This window comes from Cornus florida, unplaced genomic scaffold (genome assembly GCF_030987335.1).
Source record: "Cornus florida cultivar Cherokee Brave unplaced genomic scaffold, ASM3098733v1 CherokeeBrave_3.0.0_Hap2_Chr06, whole genome shotgun sequence".
In the NCBI taxonomy this organism is placed as follows: domain Eukaryota; kingdom Viridiplantae; phylum Streptophyta; class Magnoliopsida; order Cornales; family Cornaceae; genus Cornus; species Cornus florida.
In genome coordinates, this window is record NW_026775576.1 from 17524664 (window position 1) to 17545583 (window position 20920).

The following is a 20920-nucleotide window of genomic DNA, read 5'->3' on the forward strand; positions in this document are numbered from 1 at the left end:
GACTTCGGTCCTGGGTAGGATTTTAACCCAGGATAATCTGAGAAGGAGAAGCCAGGTGGTGGTCAACCGTTGCTCTATGTGTCTTAGTGATGAGGAGTCTGTGAATCACCTTCTTATTCATTGCCCTTTGGCTAGAGAGTGTTGGGTTTTGATGCTTGGCTTATTTGGTGTTTCTTGGGTTATGCCTGGATCTACTAGAGGGTTGATTGAGGCGTGGAGAGGTTGCCCTGTGGGGGCTCTCAGTCAGGATGCGTGGAGGGCTACGCCGCTTTGTGTGTGGTGGTGTTTATGGTTTGAAAGGAATAGGAGATTTTTTGAAGGAAAGGCTTTGTCGATTTCGGTGCTTAAATTCTCGATTATTTCTACTCTTTTTTGTTGGGTTTTAGGAAGAGATCATTGTTCTTTGGAGGAAGTAGTTGATTTTTTAGCCTCTTTGAAGGCTTGAGGCCTTTGTGGTCTTTTGTATTTGCATGGGTTTCGCTCCCCTTTTGAGCCTTTTTTTATAAAATTTTTACTTATCAAAAAAAGAAAAGAATTGACTCTAGAGGAAAAAGAAGGGGGGGAGGGGGGGAATAGAGTCAATGGCCAATTTTCGCGAATTATAGAAGTACAATTTCTAATCAACAATATAACCAATTATGCAATAATCAACATATGAAATCAAGATATGAAAGTAAACTATTTATAGCACAATTGTAAAATAGATAAGGGAAGAGAAATTGCAAACTATAACACGGCGATTTTTGCGAGGTTCGGAAACTCCTATTCCTCGGCTCAAGATCCCTCTTGAGACTTCCCAATCCACTATAGCTTCTCCTTATGGGTGGAGAGCAAACCTTTACATGAAGCACCACCTTTCTTCACCTTGCTAAGAGACAACCTCTCTTAGTCTTCCTTTGGGTCACACCAACCCTTACAAATTGAAGCTAGCTTGCTTCTTCTTCCTTGGGCCACACAAGCCCTTACAAATGAATATCAAATTTGTTGCATACAAACATATCTCTCAAAGATTGATATGCAAATTAAAGCTCACAACTAGAGTATATATGAATATAAATGAAGCTCAATACTCTATGAAAAATATGAATGAGAGAAGATGATTTAAATGAAGAACAAAAACTCTTATGAACTCAATAAGATCTCTCAAGTGAAGAATAGAGCAAAAGCTCTTTGAGGATTAGAACTAGAGCAACAGCCCTTTGAATCCTTAGTTGAATCTCTCAAGATTAATAGAAGAATGAAATGAGAGAAGAAGAGAAGATGAGAACAAAAGCTCTCTTTGCAATGTAATGTCTCTCAAATGGTGTGTCTGTTATTCTTTAGACATTCCCTTGGTTTTTATAGAGGTTTTAGAAGCTAAATAATGATGCTAGAGGTGGACAGCACAAAGCACAAGACAAAAGAGCCGTTGGATTTGAATTTCCAAGAGTAGAGCCTGCTCTACTTTGAATGGAGCTGGCTCCATTTGCTCTGAGAGCCTGCTCCTTTCAAAAGGAGTCAGCTCTATTGCTGGGAGTTGGAAGTTTTTTGACAATTTGGCTCCTGGAATGAAAAGAGCTGGCTCTACTTGAATGGAGTCGGCTCCATTGATGGGCAGAACTTCGAATGGACATAACTCAGTCCATTTAACTCCAAATGAGGTGAAATTTAAGTCTAAATTAATTGCCTTGAAGTCAGCTTTCTAATGCCACCGGCCTTACTCAAAAATTCCAACCACAGAAATAGTTATGCCTGTTTTAGTGCAACCTGATCAGAAATTTCGCAGACCAGAAATATGCATCTTGTGATGGTTATATCTCACTTAATTCAAATCCAATTTAGGTGAAATTTGAGTCTAAAATCAAGGGCTCGAAGTCAGCTTTCTAATGCCACTGGCCTTACTTAAAAACTCCAACTACAAAAATAGTTCTAGCAGTTTTAGTACAGACTGGTCTGGATATTTTCTGGGCTGAAAATTGCTTCGTATGAGATAGCCATCTTTCTAACACCTAACACTTTGATGTATGGTTCAATTCAATTCAAGTCCAGTTTCTAAGAGTCTAGGGACATATAAGGATTATAAATTTCAAGTGCATTGTGTCCTAGAGTCATTTACCAAATCATGGTAACAAAGGCTTTAAAGATGAAAAGATTAAGTTTAATGCCTTACTTTTACTTTCTAGAGACCAAATAAATCTTATGATTAATGTGCATGGTCCTAGCATTTCTAGCTTAAGTTGTGAGTTCTTTCAAAGCTTATGTAAGCTTGAATTAACTCATTCCTAGCAAAGACTTCATATGTCAAATATATGTAATGAAGTTCATAGTCTATTGCTAATGGTCATAGGAACTTATGAATGATGTAATGATATGCATGATCCTAAGCTTCAAATGGATTCATAAATACTTTGACATTGAATCCTAAACACTCACCATCCTATCTACCCCTTTCTTCATGCTTTGAGGTATTTTTGCTTTCTTTCTTCCTTTGAGTTGCTTTCTTACTCATTGTAGTCCAAGCTATCTTTGGATAGACTTTGCATTTGGCTCCTTGCAACTTCAAGTCTTCTTTGTATCCATTTCTTTCCTTTATGTGATCTTGAATAATGGAATACTTGGAATAATCTTTATAGCTTCATTGAGGTCATTCTTTGAATGTGAATAATCTATATAACACTCAATGTAAACATTAGTCCTTAAACACCATTAATGGTTTGTTATCATCAAAACATCTAGATTGACTTTGGATGAAATCCTTAAGGTCAACAGGATTCTCCTTTCCAACGAAGGATTTCCTATTTCTTTCAAGACAAAGTCACCACCACACGCATAAAGGCGCAACCCTCCAGAAGTCACGAACTTGGCCTCCCACCAGACAACCTCTCCAAGCCTCAACAAAGCCTCTGGCAGACCTAGGAATAACCATTCGAACCCTAAACATACCCAACAACAAAATCCAGCAATCCCGAGCCCCCAAACAATGTAAAATGAGATGATCAACTGTTTTCTCATCATTCTTACAAATGCAACACCAATTTACCACAATCTGTCTCCTTTTAAGGTTATCATGTGTCAATTATCTTCCCCAAAAAGGATGTCCAATAAAAAACACACCGCTTTCAGAGGGGCCTTCGAAAGCCAAATAGCCCTCCATGGAAACGGCAGCCCTGGGGCATCCGAAAGACACCTGTAAAAAGACCTGATATCAAAGCAACTCTGGGAAGAAGAAACCCACAGGTCCCACACCCTAAAGTCAGAAACGTCTCCCATGATCTCCTGACCATACAACAACTCCAAAAGGCCAATGGCATTGTCAATCTCCCAATCCTGAAAGTGTTTAGAGAAGCCCACATCCAGACCGTACTCCCACTATCGAGACGATAGCAGTCAACCACCAAAGCATGTCGATCTGTAGCAATCTGGAAAAGTCTAAGAAAAGTGTGAGCCAGAGAATGGTCACCACACCAAATATCCTCCCAAAAGCAGATTTCCATGCCGTCCCTAACTCAAAATCTAATATGTTTGGAGAATTCATCCCACCCCTTCCGAATGAATTTCATATAAATTATTTAACATGTTTTCTTTACCTATAGTTCGTATCTTCTTAGCTTCATTTTTTATTTTGTTATATTTCTCTAAATTCTCTTGTTTCTTAATTTTTTTGTCATTCTTTGAAACTCTCCCTTATTTTTTATTACTTGTTGTATTGGGGATTGGAATGCCATTAGTTTCATCTTGAGAAAACTGGAGGTCTCAAGGTTCCTTAAACTTTGTTTGATATGTTTAATGATGTGCTAAAGGATCTAAGAGGCGATGATCTTTCATTACAGAATGGGGATTGTACCTGGTTTAACAAGGATGGATAGGTGGATTTTGACTAGACTTGATAGAGCTCTTGTAAACATAGTTTGGTTGATTCCTTTCTCAGACTGAAAATCCCATCTTACTACTGCTTTTCTGTCTGACCATTATGGTATGACACTATGGCAGTTAAGTGCTGTTCTTCTTTTTCTGCAGATCCTAAGACTTTTAAATTTTTATAGATTTGCTGTATGCAGCAGGAGGTGGAGGACATTGTGGCTAAGGCTTGGTCTGTTCCAACCACTGGTATAATCCTATCTATTAACTTTTAAAGAAGCTTAAAGGGGTTAAAGAAGAGGTGAAGAGTTGGAATAAAGATAAGGAATCAGTTTCAGATCAATTGGGGAAAGCCAGAGAGGAGCTACATCAGAGTCATTTAGAATTGTTGCTTGATACATTGAATCAAGAGATAATTCATAAGGAATGTGAGCGTAAAGGTAGATTGGAACGCATTTCAGATTTAGAGGATGTTTAATGGGCTAAAAAATCTAGGGTTAAATGGTTGAAGGAAGGGGATAACAGCACATTTTTTACAAGAAAGACAGAAGAAATTTCAATTCCATTACAGCTTTGGAAAATATTAATGGAGAAGTTTTTGAGGATCCTAAAAAGATGGAGGACTAGCTAGTTCAATTCTATGAGGGTTTGTATTCTGCTAGTAGGGAGCATGCTGCCTTTAATCCTCCAAGGAAAGGTTTGACAGTTTCAGAAGCTGCCAGTTTGCTTTCATCTCTGCTAACCTGGTATTTTCTTGACACAAGAAGTCCTCTTTGGAACAAGGAATCATGATCTCATTCCTTTAGACCAATATCAAACAAACTTCCACGTCACTCCCCTATCTCTTTAAAATCTGTTATGTTTGCAAGAGGAATGTGAACCCATGGCTTAATCCAGATCTTATCAACTCAATAGATTGTGTTTGTGTTTCTGTGTAGGAATACTTGTCTGTATCTTCATACTATCTTTTTATGAAATTACTGTGTTGACATCTCTACGCTTGAACTTATGTCCCATATCTGTCATTGCAAAATAGCTTATGCTCTACTAGATTGTACAATGATGGAAGACATCTAATATCAAATAATCATGGGTAAAGAAGAGAAAGGATTTACCACACTGAACACACAACAGATAACCCTTGAATTTTTCATGCTCAATTAGTGAGATGACTAGATTTTTTATTTGTTCATATTAATGACATAGCCTAATTGAACATTGTAATTTATGTCGACCTTGTGATTTATGATTTGTAACTTGGATGATGATCAAAATCTCCTTGCACCATATGATTATCTCTATTATGATGGATAACTGATAGTTATATATGTTTCCAGTTGCACAGATTATCATTTTTTTCCCTTAGTTCACAGATCATCATTTGAGCTTAGTGGGAAGAGAAAATATTGTGTATTTTCTCGTAAAGACCTTTAAATAATGGACTTACAAATAAAAGAATATATCTTGTCCCTTGCTTTTGCCAAATTTTTCTTAAGACCTCACTGGTGAATTTTCTGTACATGTTTTAAAAATTGCATGCAGATGGAAGGGATTCTTTTCCTCTCGTAATGGTTGGCGGTGTTCTAGAAGCTAATAAGAAGTGGGATATAGGGAAAGAAGTCATAAATTGTATCTCCAAGGACTTCCCTGGAGCTATTCCAATTCGGCCAAGGGTAATCATATTCTACTCAGTTTCCAGTGCAATTTATTGTGATCTTCTTTCCTTTTTTATTATAAAGCCCTTGCTTCTGTTGCACTCTGCTTGCATCTAAGTGGAACAGAAACAACAGGAAAGTAACTGATATGAGATTCTGTAGATTTCCATTGCCTTGGATATAGCTATGGGTTACTGGTGCTGATTCTTGATATGCATTTAAAGTTGCATTTATCTAACTCTTATGACTTTAAAGACTTGGGAACTTGGCCTGACTTGTACTATTAGTATTTTATGCCGACACAATCCATTGGATAATATACATTAAATACTAGGACATACAAATCAAATTGATATATAGAATAATGGTTTCATTTTTATTTTGATATTGATATATTACACTACTAGTTTTTAGTCTACAGAAGACTATTATCGTTTGGGTTTCTTGTTTTCTTTTTTCCTTAAATCTTCTTTTACCACTAATCCTTAGAGTTTAAACTTCATCAAATTGGGAGTGTGCTTATATTTGGTATCCTTTTAAGGTTTCATGTAATTAGTTTTTTGTTGCATTGCTTGACAGTTAAATAAAGCAGACGGTGATTTTTGGGTATTTTACGATATCTAAATTTGATAGGATAAACTATTTCCTCCTGAGTTCTATGGCGATAAAAGTGTTAAATCATTCATGGTACTATGCTTAATCAGCACAGTGATAATAAAAGCTTTTTTTTAAAGTTGATCATATATATAATTACTATCATATAGTATCATAATAGAAGGCCTTCGGAATATGATTTTGGAAAGACAATTATAGTAGACCAAATCGACATAATAATTTCTTAACTTCTATCTTCTTTCTTTTGTGGTACTTCTAATTGTAGTAATTTCTTTATACTTTGGTTAGTTTTTAGATTATCTCTGTAATGATAAACGCTATTAAGTTTTTCCATGGTTCGTACAGCTAAAACTTTTTGAGTTGCTTATCATGTGTGATACTATTTACAAGGTTGTTTCTTTGGAATTGGAGAGCATGATATATTTTGCTTTTATTTGGTGATAGTGATGTGGTTATTTCCTCTACTGTGATCTATATCAGTTGGTTGTTGCTCAAGGATTCAGTTGATGTTGAGGAGAGCAGACTCCACTGTGCATCACATTGTTAAATGATGAGTGATTGGTTTTATTTTCCTTTTACTAAACCATTATTTCTCTCGTGTGGATTGTCGACTATGTGGGAGAAGTTTAGTTGGATTTTCTTTTGCTCCATTTTCCCTTGTCCAAGCTTCCTCCATCTCTACAATGCTAGATGGCCCCTTTACCTGGAAATGGAAAAAAATGGGGCTGTCACTCTTTATTGAGTAACTTAGATATTTTGTGATTGGAGCAGGGGCGGCTATGAACTTGTGATGCTTTCTGTGAAATAAGTCAAAGGACTGCCCAAAAATATTGATAGTAGTCTCCTTTAAAATAAATAACTACCTACTTCGTTGTTGATCCCAGAGGAGACTGCTTGGGCCGAAACCAAGGAAAGAAAAACAGTGCCCTGGGGGCATCAAATCACCCAAATAAGTCGGCCAAGAAGCATATCACTTCTTAGCCAACGTAAACATTCCTAATTAGCCAATTGATGTAGCCACGCGACTGCATTATGCAGATAACAAATTAGTTCTTACACTGCCAAGTCCCTTACGATGGGAATATACGTCCAAGGATCATTGACTATCTTATTACAACAATGAACATGTTCACTCAGTCACCTCTGTAAACTGAATCCAAGAAGCCTCTACCCTTCTCTCAAACCTCATAGGAAGGGAAGCAATTCCACTTCAAATTTTGTCGTCTTATCTTAGTGGTTAAAAAAATCTTCATTATTACAAGAAGTTCCCATAATATATCTCAGACCTAGACTTCCAATGGAGGAAGGATTATAATTCCAGCTCTTCTTTCTTCTTATCCTAAACCCCACAATTGTAAGAACTTTGAAACTGCAAATGGCGGATATGGATGCAAAAATCTTTCTTGAGCATTGGCATTGGATTTTTTATATAGAAACTGGTTGAAATCTATATGCAATGCCTCATCTATACTTGTGTTTGTGTATGTGCTTATCAAGCGTGTACTTGATTCATTTGTGGTTTTCTCCATTTTGTTTTTGTTTTCATATGTAACTTGTAGAAACATCGACTGTTTGAAATGATTAATATCTAATACTAATAACCGTAATTCTTTAGTAGTGGTGTTTCATTTGAGTAGGAGAATGTATTTTTACTAGACTATATTCATTTGTGGTTTTTTTCCATTTTGTTTTTGTTTTCATATGTATCTTGTAGAACCATCGACTGTTAAATGAAGTAACCATGCTTCATTTGTAGGAGAATGTAATTCGTACCAGACTATATGATAATTTTAACACACTAGAACACTTAAAATGAACTGGAGTATAAAATATACAACAATAGGGTTTCAGTTGCATGATCATGAATCAAAGAACAGAAAGAAGAAATATTAACAGAAAAAATAAGAAAAAAAAACTAAGATAAAACTTGATCTCGAATTCTTTAGTTGGTATGTCAGAAGGGTTTCAATTATCAATTTCTTGGCTTCCACTTGAACGTGGATTGATGAAATTTGTGTTTCCTAATTTGAAATCAGGTTGAGCCTGCAATAGGAGCAGCACTGCTAGCATGGAATTATTTGATGAGACAATCGTGATCAGATTATACTTCAGTACATATCTATTGGTCATTCTGAAGGGTCTATCATTGTACAGTAACAATGCCAAATGATAAAGATGAAGCAGCGGTGAAATCAGAAAGTAATATTGATTATTTTCATCTATTTATTTGAGTTGTGTTTGTAGGTTGTTTTATTTTCTTTGGTCTATATATATATTATACTCATTATTTTCCTCTTCCTTTTATTTCTTGCCAATTTCTGAGATTTCATTCTTATGAGAAGGCATCTAGGCCTTAGAAGCTGTAAAAGTAACAATTGGAATTATAATAAATTCCCAAGTGCACTTGTATTGTTTTGCGTATTTTCTTTCTTCTATGTTTCTATATCTATTTATTTTGGTGATAACCAGTATCCTATTTTATTATTAAATTACTGATTCTTTTCATTTTTTTTTTTTTTTCACCTGGCAATGGTTAGTGGGGTTAGAGCGGGAAGGGGAGGAGTTAGTAGTTAATAGCATGGTGTTGGGATCATATACCCTACAAGCTAATTATTTATTATTAATTCGATATTTTATTAATAAATATGATATTTATGTATTGGGCTTTACATATAATTGTATGAGATGCATTATAGTCCTCAAGTTGCATTATAGGTGACTTAAGTGTGTAAATGAGATTTACACGCAGGAGATTTGGGCTCACTGGTTTCTTGCACCTTGGCATTGTTCGCAGTCAGTGATAAAAGTTGAGCACTTTTATCTGTAAGACTGTAACACACTTGACCTCTATAAGATAGGATGGTTTGTCTCGACTATTGGGGTAGTTGACTCTAAGGTAGTGTGTCAATGTGCTTGGAGTACGTTGAACTGGATCACCATAAGATCACACCATACAATGTACTGTCAGTATTCTGGTGTGTTTCTTATCTACTAAATTCATAGGCTCTAAATCTTGAGAGATTTAGTGAACTCAAGTTTTAGTACTAGTCACTTTGACTTATTAATGTGTGAGATCTTTTTAAGGTCAATACCACAGTATCTTGGGTGGTTAATATTGGAGCTCTGGGAACACAAATGCTCAACATGGAATCCACACTCTTTATAAGAGTTAGAATATCCCCTTGATGCAATTTAATAAGTTTGATCACTGGAACCTGGTCAGGGCATTTTAGAAAAATGTTTACAAAATTATTTTTCTATTATTTATTTAGAAAAATATTTATTTTGAAAAATCCTTTCTAAAAGAATTTAATTCAGTGATCATAAAGATTAAGTTGGTTACTCAAGGAATATAAAATATAAATAAGCCTTAGGTGGGACAGTATATATTTTTCTGGGGCTACTTATGGATATTCGGTAATGGAGGGGTTTTTATGTAATTATTTAGTACACAGGGCCTTATCGTAATTTCTAAATCCTAGAGTACAGTTACAAAACTATTTGTGGTGCTTATTGTAATTGATTGGATAGGATAACTCTATCTCTATCCAATTGGAGTTAGGATAAGGAAGCCTTCTTGGATCCTCATTTCTAGGCCTAGACTTTTTAACCGATTCTCATTAAATAAATAACCGACTTTTGAACCTATATTGGGGTCATAGAGGTGAAGACTCATTAGTTTTCAAGGCCAAAGAAGAAAGTGAATACTGTTTTCGAATACGACGATTATTCAATCGTCTAAAAGTATGAGATCCATTTACAGTATTTATTGATAAATCACGTAGTTACGCTCCTGAAAATTTTTAAATGATTCCGTTGTGCCTTCACATGGATGGCTTGAACACTGGCACTCACACCAACCCGTGAGGCTCGCCCACCACCTGGGCTACAAGGCACATCCTATTAAATTACTTATTCACGTGACTTAAAAATATGAAATTAAAATGATAGAATGAGAGGTTTGCTGTTGTTTGGAATTAAGCTGCATCTCCAAGCATGTTAGGGGCAGGATGTAGCTTTATTTAGTTCAATCTTTGGACGCTGTTCATGAGATGGATCTGCTGTTTTCATATGTGTATGTTCTGTCAACAATTGGATCTGCTGTTAAGACTGGATTCGAGTCATGAACGAGAAATGATGCAAACTAGGCTTATACTTATGTCCGGTAGCTAAATCAGGTAAAATGGTTATTTCAAGATAAGGAAGGAAGGTAAGTTGACTCTAAATTAGTCAAATGGGATTCATTCTAATCATCCCAATCAATTAAAAACAATCCCTAGGAGATTGGTCGCCTGGGAAGTGTTCCCCACAATTGGATAGTCTCGGTTTAGAAGATTCATGAGCACACCTTATTAAAATGGCTATAACTTTTTCTGTAGTTAGAATTTTGGAATGGGATTGGCATCATTCGAAAGTTGACTTCAAGGCCTTCAATTTGAGCTCAAATTTGGAGTTAAATTGAAATAGTTATGGCCGTTTGAAGTTGACTCAACATTGCTGAGTGAACAGGCAGAGTCAGGCGCCTGAAAGTGCAGAATCAAACGGCTAGTGGCCTGCATCAGTAGCCTAAAAGTGAGAACCCGAGAGTTACAACTTCGATTTTGGGCCACCAGTCGATTGACAGCTTGCACTAGTGCCGGAGGTGCCTATTTTGGTCGATTGACAGCCTGCATTAGTGCCGGATGTGCCTATTTTGGTCTGATTTAGTCATTCAAGGCTATGGAAAGCCTCTTTGGTCTCATGGAGGTTAGTTATGACCCAAACCTGTTATAAAGTATATGCATTCCAACATAATTTCCAAACACATATAGCATGTATAGATATATACATGAGTTGCCCATAATGAATACATTGCATCCTTCTTCAGGTCCAAGTCTCATATACATCTAAGGGCACAAAATGAAAGAGTAGTTCCCATGTGTATATATACCAAAATACACAAGAGCCACCAATATGGACATTGGTTACATTAGCTAACCTATTCTGGCACAAATTTACATCATTTGGCATTATTATACATATCGAGTAATTCAACAAAACAACCAATTACACATGCTAGAATGGCAAAAATGATGTCCAAAGCTACGTCGCACGTCTCTAAGCTTGTGGGAGTGGATTCTCCTCCACTTTCATTCCGTTACCAGAAAGTGATGAGGGGTGAGCAACACTTGCCCAGTATGAGTGGCTAAAACACACCCCCTATAGCTACGTGAGCAACACAAATAAGAGAAGGTGGAAAAGGAAAAGTAGATAGAGGGGTCATGCTTTGAAGGGAAGAAGGAAAAAAATTAAAAGTCATCATATGAATTTCATTAATAAAATGAGATAAGGGATAATACAAGTAACGAGACCAAGTGTAAAACATCTTTGCAAACTAAAGTTATGTGTATGTTATATGTCATGAATACATGCACCAACCATCAACTTACACCCAATTCAACCCACGCCGAAATCTGTTAACACAACTCGGCACGAGGCGACTAATCATCACCACGAGGAAAGTTGGCTAACTATCCCTGGCCTAAGGCAACTCCTCAGCACCATTTGAGGCCTAGGTAACTCTACCATATACAAGGCACTCTCCCCGTACTCCCTCTAGATTGGCTAACACACTCAGAACAGAGGCGACTCCTAGACATCCGTTTTTTGCAAATATTTTTTCACTAAACTTTAGAAAATCATCCTCCATACACAAACCACCACACACACCCACACTATGCATGTGTGATGTGTTGTGGAAATTCCACATAGTTATAGAAATATATAAAGTACAATATGTAACGACCCGAACCGGGAGTCCGAATCACTAACCGGGTCCTTAACCAAACCCGAGGACACACTAGGGGTAAAATGGTCATTTTACAATATGAGAGGATAATAAGACATTAAATTAGTCTAATGAAGTTTAAAACAATTATTCTAGTCGTTCAATGATGCTTGGTGAAGTTCTACAGTCATTGGTTATGATTTCCCGAAAGTACCCTTACTCGGTTCAAGAGGAATTCTGACACTGTTCCACTAAAACAACCATAACTCTCAACATGAATGGATTTTGAAGATGAGGTTGGTCCCATTGGAAAGCTAACTCAAAATCCTTGAATATGGACTCAAGAATGACCCTATTTGGGTTTGGAACAAAGAAGTTATGACTATCTGAAGTTAAGTGATCAAAGTTGATAAAAGTGTGAAGGGCAAAAAGCCCACTGGAGGACTTGAACCGGTTCCCAAACTTGGTACCGGTTCCACATGGGCAGAATGCCCAAAACGTGAACCAAAGTACCCCTTGAACCGGGTCCAGAATGATGTACCGGTTCCCCCAGTCCAGAACTAAAAAAAAAAAATTATCCTAAAAAGCCTAAGATTGAGCATTTGTACACTTAGGTATCCCATTGGTCCCATAGTAACCTTAAATCCAAGTCCAAACCTATCCCAATACAATGCAAAATAATGTTCTACATTCCATGGTCATTTATATCAACAATTTGATAGAATACAACATTAGTTTCCATTCAAATAAGAAATAATGCATAGTCTTTACATTTGTCCAATTTTACATCAAAATAGAGCCAAAGGCTCATAGTTAAATTACATGGACATGCTAAACAATCTTAATACATATCAAGATGTTGCTTTATAAAAAAAATGGCTCAAGTCTACAAAATGGTTGCAAAACAAACTTCAAGTCCCCTCATGGTTGTGAAGGAATGTCATACACCACCTTCTTTCCGTGACCTAAAAAATGTTAATAATAGGGGATAAGAAAAATTGCTCAGTAGGTGGTGCCTAAGACACATCTCTTGTGACCCCGTGAATTCAAACAATGAATAGAAATATTGAAAACGGGATCATGCTATGCTAGGGAAAATACAATACAATTTTAAGGCCAAAAACAAACAATCTCATGCCATGAAATGCAATACCATGCTATGTCACTTCCCATTTTCAAAATCACTTCCATTCATCACTTTTCAAATCGTTAACATAACCCGTCCCACGGTGACCCCTTAGCGACACGAGAGAAGGATTTGCTACTGTCCCTGACTCTTGGTAACCTCGCGGCATCATTTGTGGCCCAGATAGCTCAACCACACTATGGTGTTTTCCCTGATTCCCTCTAGGTCACATTAACGCCACAGACCCTCGATAACCCCTCGGCGTCCGGGTTTTCGCAAAGCCCTTTATCAAAACTTTTTCCCACAAATTTATTTCTTTCATTTCAAAACAATTTTTCCTTTTTCATGCCTAATGCTATGCATGAATGTCTCATATATCTTAATGTTGTACAAATAAAGAAATTCATGCTCATCAAATTATCATTCAATAATATACATTCTTTACAAAAAAAAAAAAAAATCTAAAATTATATTTTATGTTTTCTAATCACTAAACTAGCACTAAAGGCACAAAGGGCTTGAATTAATCAACAATTAACATGCTTCATCATCATCATATATATATATATATATATCAAGCAACACATAGTCACAGCTTTAGCATAATATATATATAATAAAGTGTGAAATTTCTACAAATCAAGCATGCTAATCACAATTTAGAAGAATATTTCACAAAAGGCCGAAGAAAATATAAATTAGAAACCCCAAAACCCCCAATTCCAAGCCCTAGATTCGAAAATCAAGGGTTGGCCAAAAAATGAAATTGCTTACACCCACTTGTAAATCTCGCCAAGCTCTCCGGTTTGTCGTAAACGGCATCCAAAAATTCCCAACGGTTGATGATTAATCAAGCTTTGAAAGCTTGAGGAAAAAAAAAAAAAGAAAAAAAAATTAGAGAGGAAGAGAAGGTGCTACCGTGGAGAGAGAATGAGCGAGGGAGAGAGAGAGAGGGATGTGAGGCCAAAGTTGGCATCTTGGCCACTAAAGTGATAGTGGTGGGTCCCACCACTAAAGGATTTTTTTTCTTTTTAACTTTTATTTCTCACCACAATGTATATATATGTACACTAACCATATAAATACCACATAAAACACATAAAATAAAATAAATGAGGTGCAACTAGACCCAAGCAAAATTCCTGTACGCGACGATTCTGGAAGTGGGTCCCACGCAAGACTTTCGAGTCCGAAAAATAGAAAAGTGCCGAAATGGCAACCGGTGCATTTTCAAGAGTCCTAAACTCAATGGAATGCCCCAACCAACTCTCGGACACACCCAACATTGTCAGGAACGCAAAATAAAAAAAGACGAAAATGCCCTTGCAAAAACAAAAAATTCCATAAAAAGAAAATGGCGAAAAACAGAAATATTACACAATATTCATACACAATGAATAATCTAATAATGATGCTTTCATTAAACTGAATAATACATCTTTTGAACAATATGGATATGACAATGAATATGAATTTAACAAGATAAATAATTCAGCAATATAATATTAATATTAACTCAATAATATAAATTAAGAAGTAAAACGATAATAATAAAATAGGTAAGAAAGTGCTGGCCTGATTGTTGAGGCACGTGTAAACACATTAAACTAAAGTTGATAGTCCTCCCTTTTGTGCAGGTATTGGTGAAACTATTCAGCTCCAAGATATAACCCAATCAGCTCGCAGCGGTGTCTCTTCCATGTGCACGATCACAGGAAGACTAAGTCCAAGCCTATATAAGTCTAGTTGTTCATAAACTTAGTATGTAAAAGTACTCTCAAGGAAATAGGCTCACAGCCTTATACATGAAAGTATATAGCATATCCCTCTACAGTATATCACTCTACCATATATCACTTACTCAATTACCATACATATAAGAGATATATATAGAGAATAAATATGTAACGTCTATGGTAATATAATGGTAGAAATAATGATTGAAATAATATTCCCCATAAATATAATTTAACTCATGTAATAATGATTAATATATATATTATGTAACTCATATAATAATATTTATAATAAATAATATTTATTTTTTTTATTAAAATATTTATAACAGTCCCCACCTATTTTAATAAAAATAAGTAAAATATAAATAGTTGAGCATCTTTATACTATGCAATCGGCGTAGGTGCTTTCTAAGCTTGAACCTACACTTAGTGTAGTACTCTCCATTTGAGGAACCTGAATGAACTAAGTATTGAATTCGGTCCCTTGAGCCAAATTTTAACATACCACACACATAGTATTGACGATAGACTTAGTTTGGCGGGTTAACTCGATTAATTGCCATGCGCAGGTATCTTGATTCTCATGAAAGCTCTAGGGAACAGCCCAACTCCCATAGTCTCGGCCTCACGACGACTTTCACTTAAGTGAATCCTCTAAGGTTATATGTGACCTATACCCTATGAGAATATGCTCGCCTCGAATTCATTCAAGGCAAAGCCCTTCCTTAACGTCATATCACAACACGGATGCCATAGCGATGAACAGGAAAGAATCTTCTCGAGAAATCTCCTAATAAAGTAGTATTGTCAATTAGTCAAGCAATGCAGATTGTTTCTACCCATTAAACCTTTCGTCATGTGATTAAATCGCCAATCAGAAGGTTAGGTTACCTCCATAAGTGACTCCCTTGGGGCTTAGGCCCATCCCCCTCAACATATATAGGATTGTGTCTTAATAAGACACTTGACCTTTTTAACTTGGGTTAATTTCACTGAGACTCCCTCAGGTTTGACCAAATATCACCTTCAAACATTTTTCAAAAATAACTAGCACTCACACCCCAACCGTTAGTGGAACGAATCTAACACGATATAAAATGACTTAAATATCCATTGAATTTGTCAAAACAACCTTCAGCGTAAATAATTAAATTAAAAGACTAAAATACTCCTAAAAACTTGTAAATTTACAAATCACATATATAGATATACACATATATATAGATATACACACAGACATAGATACACACAGATAATGATATATTTAAAATGGATAGTACTTAGTTACCAAATAAAAGATAATGATGTATATCAGATCAAGAGGGGTGATTTAAGTATTTTCCATTTAAAATACTGTTGTAACTTTGATCAATTTGTTTAACAAGAAAGTTTGAACTTTATTTGCACACTGAGTTCAAAATTATTCAAAATCAATGAAATTTTAAATGAAATTAAATTAATGAGATTTGAAATCTCAAATATAGCAACTTTTAATCCCATCTAAAATGGTAAAGTTTGACATTAACTCACTAAGATAAGATTTCAATTCTAATTACTAAAAATAGAAGAATATACATATGTGTATTATATATGTATTATATATGTAAATTTACAAATCACATATATAAATATACATATATATATAGATATACACACAGAGCATCCGCCAGCATCCGCCATCGCCGCTACCCACACAACCCCAGCCCATCACCAATATATATATACGCACAAACATAAATACAAATAAAGCATCCGTAATCTCCGCCGCTCATACAATCCCAAACTATCACCAATATATGCACACACAGACACATATATACACACAGAGCATCCGCCATCGCCGTCGTTGCCGCCGCTGCCCATACAATCCCAGCCCATCACCAATCGCCGCCGCCTCCACTCACACAATCAAAATCCTAACCCATCACCATTCGTGCCACCACCCACACAATCCCAATCGCTGCCGCCGCAACCCACACAATCCTAATCCCAACCCATCATCAATCGCCGCCGCCACCACAACCACCACTGTCCTAACCCATCACCAATCTCGTTGCCATAATCTACAAGACTCATTGAACTCTTCTTTCAGCATCTTCAACTCTAGTTTGAGAATCTCGCTTTCTTGGCTGCCGAAGTCTATGACACCTTTCAGTTTTGTGTCTACCCAAACATTGTTTTTATCATATGTTGCCGGAATCTGCAAGATCCATCCGCCGCCATCACAACCACCACTGGCAATACCATCCATCGTCAAATTCTGCGAAACCCATCCGTCGTTGTCCTCGGAGTGTCATCAGAATCTACAAATGTCGGAGTCAGAGTTGCGAGTCTCTGTTAAACCAGTGGTGGCCATCCTCGAAGTGTTTGTTGCTGCGTCGTCTGAATTGGACGCGGGGCCGCTCTATCAATCTGATCCAACAAAGATTGATATGATAATCTGATATGGATTGATATGGTAATCTATGACTTCTCCTCCTCTGTTTGCTATAATTATGGAGGGGTAAAGGGACGAGAGAGAGAGGCGAGTGTGTGCGCGTGGGTCACTGGGTTGTGGTGGTGGTTGGTGGGTGAAATAATAAGGGGGTATATATGGTAATCTGATAATTGAGATTAAAAAATTAGGGGCAAAAATGTCTTTTACATATTTTTAACAGATTCTGTGACGGAAAAGTGAGAATGGACCTAACTGATAGTTATTTTCGAAAGATATTTGAAGGTGATATTTGGCTAAACCTGAGGGGGTGTGGGTGAAATTAACCCTTTTAACTTTATTTCTTATCCTTCACAACCCAACTCATGGGTTTTTCTTTCTCTCTCCTCATTTTTTTTTTTCCTTTTTATTTTCTCTTTCAAAAAAAAATTTTCCTCTATCTTTTTCACCATTTTTTTTGCATTCACCCCACCACTTCCTTCTTTTTCTCTCTCAATTTTTTATTTTTTTTTCATCATATTTTTTCCTCCACAAAATAATTCATCACTGATAATAGCTCATTGGAAAAATATTTAGATGAATACTTTTGTTAGCTTTGTTAATTCTATCCGTATAGAATGTTAGTATATGCTTTGGTTGTAAGATTGCAATATAAGAAGTGGCATGATGAAAGAGAATGCAAGCACACAAAAACACACACGCACCCCAACGGATGAGAGGACCCGGGTAATCCCGTGCGATCTCCCTCTGCCACACAAAACTTAAATTTTATTATGCGTGACCAACCATGCAAGCGCACTTGCTGTGGCCAAGGTCCAATTACAAAACATTAAACTCATTTATCTCTCTCTCTCTATATATATATGTATGATTTTTTTTTTTTCTCTCTTTCGGGTGAAGATGACACTGCCACATTTCCATTGTCATGTGTCTTATTTTCGCTTCAACTCTGAACTGTTCATCACCGTTCCTAACATGGAATCTTTATTTCTATGTGACATGGAACCACACCATTGAAGGATGGCCATAAACCGATTATAGATCTTTTGCTATCTGCTTAGTGGTGTAGTGCAGAGAGGAAGAGAGCAAAATGGATTTATCACTACACTTTCTTTCATCTCCAACTTTAATCTTGTTTTACCGAGACCATGGCAAATATTTCCATCTTCAAATAATTCCAAGCTCATTGCTTCGAAACTATGAGTCTCGATCTTGAATTTTCTATCTCATCGTTTCCAATTCCTTCTTTAATAGCTGATTTTTTTTTTTTTTTTCCTTCGCTATATCCTCAAGATGCTTCAGTACTATACCTCATGAATTTAAACAGAAAATCATTAGAAAATTCCTTCAAAGCATTCAATAAAAACATCTTTCATTTCCTACGGCGTTCGTTCAATGATTATAATATTTATGTTAGCCCAATATCTTATATTTATGTGTTGACTGAAGCAATTGACAGTTACGAAATATTTCAATAAATAGAAGTAAAATAATATATATATTTGAATACTGTATTATTACAAGTAGCAGAAGTTCATTCACCATAAATTAAAACAATTAATAATTCATCACCAAATAAGAAATTACTCCAAATAATATTATAGAGGTAAGAGATAATGTTATCCATAATATAATGACTAGTTCAATAAAGTTCCCTTTAAATACCACTTAAATAATAATAAAAATAGCACTAGCCGTTACATTATAAAACTCAATTGAAATATCTGTTACACTATAATTTTTTTAAAAATAATATTGCAATGAAGGCATATATAATTAACATAAATGATAACTCTAACTGCTCATAATAATATTCAATTTAAATGGATATACATCTTTATATTTCCACTTAATGCTGCTATATAACTACTCAAGGTTGTTGTTTACTTTATATAACGTGTATATATGATGAAACAGTAATGGCACATTTTAATAAAAAACATTAGTTACACATTGTTCACGTATTATATGTCAATATATATAAAAGGAAAACAAAAGATATAGTGTCCCGTAATGAATAAATTATAGAAATAACAATAGCATCTGTATAGAAAGAATATAAAATAATGACATTCATCAGATCATATAAAGGAAAATAATAATTCTCAAAACAGTGATTTTTTTTTTTTTTTCAATTATAAAGGGAAATTTTTTTTTTATAGATGCTCCTTCCAATTATAAAGAAAGAAATAATTCCAGTTTCCAAACCTCTATATCATTCCAAATATAAACAAGACAATTCTTCCAAATATACTAAAACCATTGAAAAAATAGGATTAATTACAATGACACCCCCTGAAGTTTGTCATAATAACACTCATATACAAGTTAAACCTCTGTTCCTCCATGCCGGGCTCTAATACCAAGTTGTTATGTGCAAGAGTAATAGACCGAGTTATAGGACGATGTGTTAAAGGTTGATTGATTTCCTGGACAGATTTCTTCTTTCGCCCCCCAAAGAATAAAGCCAGGAGAAATGGTTTGCATCGAGGGAAATCAAGACCTCCAAGTTAGATAAAACTAACTGATTGAAAATGAAAAAATCAGACACTTTTATTGAGCACCCATATTTAATTTATACAGATAAGCATAAGTACTTCCTACTAATTAGGGATAGATAAACAACTTTATAGACACTTCAATTAACTGATAAGATTTATTCTAATTACTTTTACTAGCTTTAACAGACATAATCTTTATTGTTTCTGATACTAAGAATATAACAAAATACAAGGTTTCTCTCAAATACCTTGTATTGACATAAAGAGACATACTCTCCTACAATGGATTTAATCAAATTTCTATTTTCACTTTGACAATTTCAGTTAGTTGAATATGCATATGTAGGTTATGTTTCTGAATCCACATAAAGTTCGATCATAAACAAGATACTGATTAACTTGTAGCAAAACCGCTATATCAAGGCGACCTATGAAGCAAATAATAAATTACAACTTATTTAAATCACTTCAGAATACTCGCAATTCATGAAGCAAGTCAGGAGTGCGTGTAGTTGAGCTCTATGGTATAACATTCAAGAAGCTAATGCATGATATTAAAACTCAAAGATGTTCCATGCTGAAGTAATGCAACAAATATGCATATAAGGGAGAGCAATTGATTAGAAAGGAATTGACTTAATGTACTAATAAGACAGTTTTAACCTATGCAATACTATTTTCATACACACAAAAAATATTGTACTTTTTTTTTTTTACTAGATTTTTATCTCACTGGCTTTTTTCTAACAAGATTTTAACGAAACAATTTCTTAATGAGTACAGTGAATCCCAAGGGAAAGTATTATACAGTATGGGGTCCACCATATTGTTTACTCCCAGCAAGTCATATGTAAAAGCGATAACAACTTGTGCCAAGGCGGTGAAAATTGTGATAGGCCTAGTGATATGAATGAATTGTATTAGCCCATTGATGTATATTCATTCTATTAGCCAACTAATGTCTATGTTCTTGATTGGTACACTGATGTGGTAATAGAAGATTGGTATGACGATGCAAAGACTTCGTGGGCCTCGAAATTAAAAGCAGCAAACGAATGCGGCATTGTGTGTGTATATATATATGTATGCTAGGATATTGTAATGTGTATCCTTTTCAGCAATAAAATTTCCTTCTATTTTTCTTTTGGTAGGTCTCTTATTATATATTTATAACTGATGCTCTAACCACTTGAGAAGAAAACTCTATTTTTCTTTTTCACACCAAAAAGTAAAAAAATAAATTATA

General features: G+C 35.5%; 1 protein-coding gene across 1 annotated transcript in view; it reads left to right on the forward strand.

The window, feature by feature from the left end:
* LOC132311137 (uncharacterized) overlaps window positions 1–8528 on the forward strand; it is a 32332-nt gene extending 23804 nt beyond the window's left edge. Inside the window, exons 6-7 of the mRNA XM_059808878.1 lie at window positions 5380–5510; window positions 8144–8528. Coding sequence (XP_059664861.1) covers window positions 5380–5510; window positions 8144–8203 — 191 coding nt within the window. The 3' untranslated portion in view covers window positions 8204–8528. The remainder of the gene's footprint in view (window positions 1–5379; window positions 5511–8143) is intronic.
* The last annotated feature ends 12392 nt before the right edge of the window (window positions 8529–20920 follow it).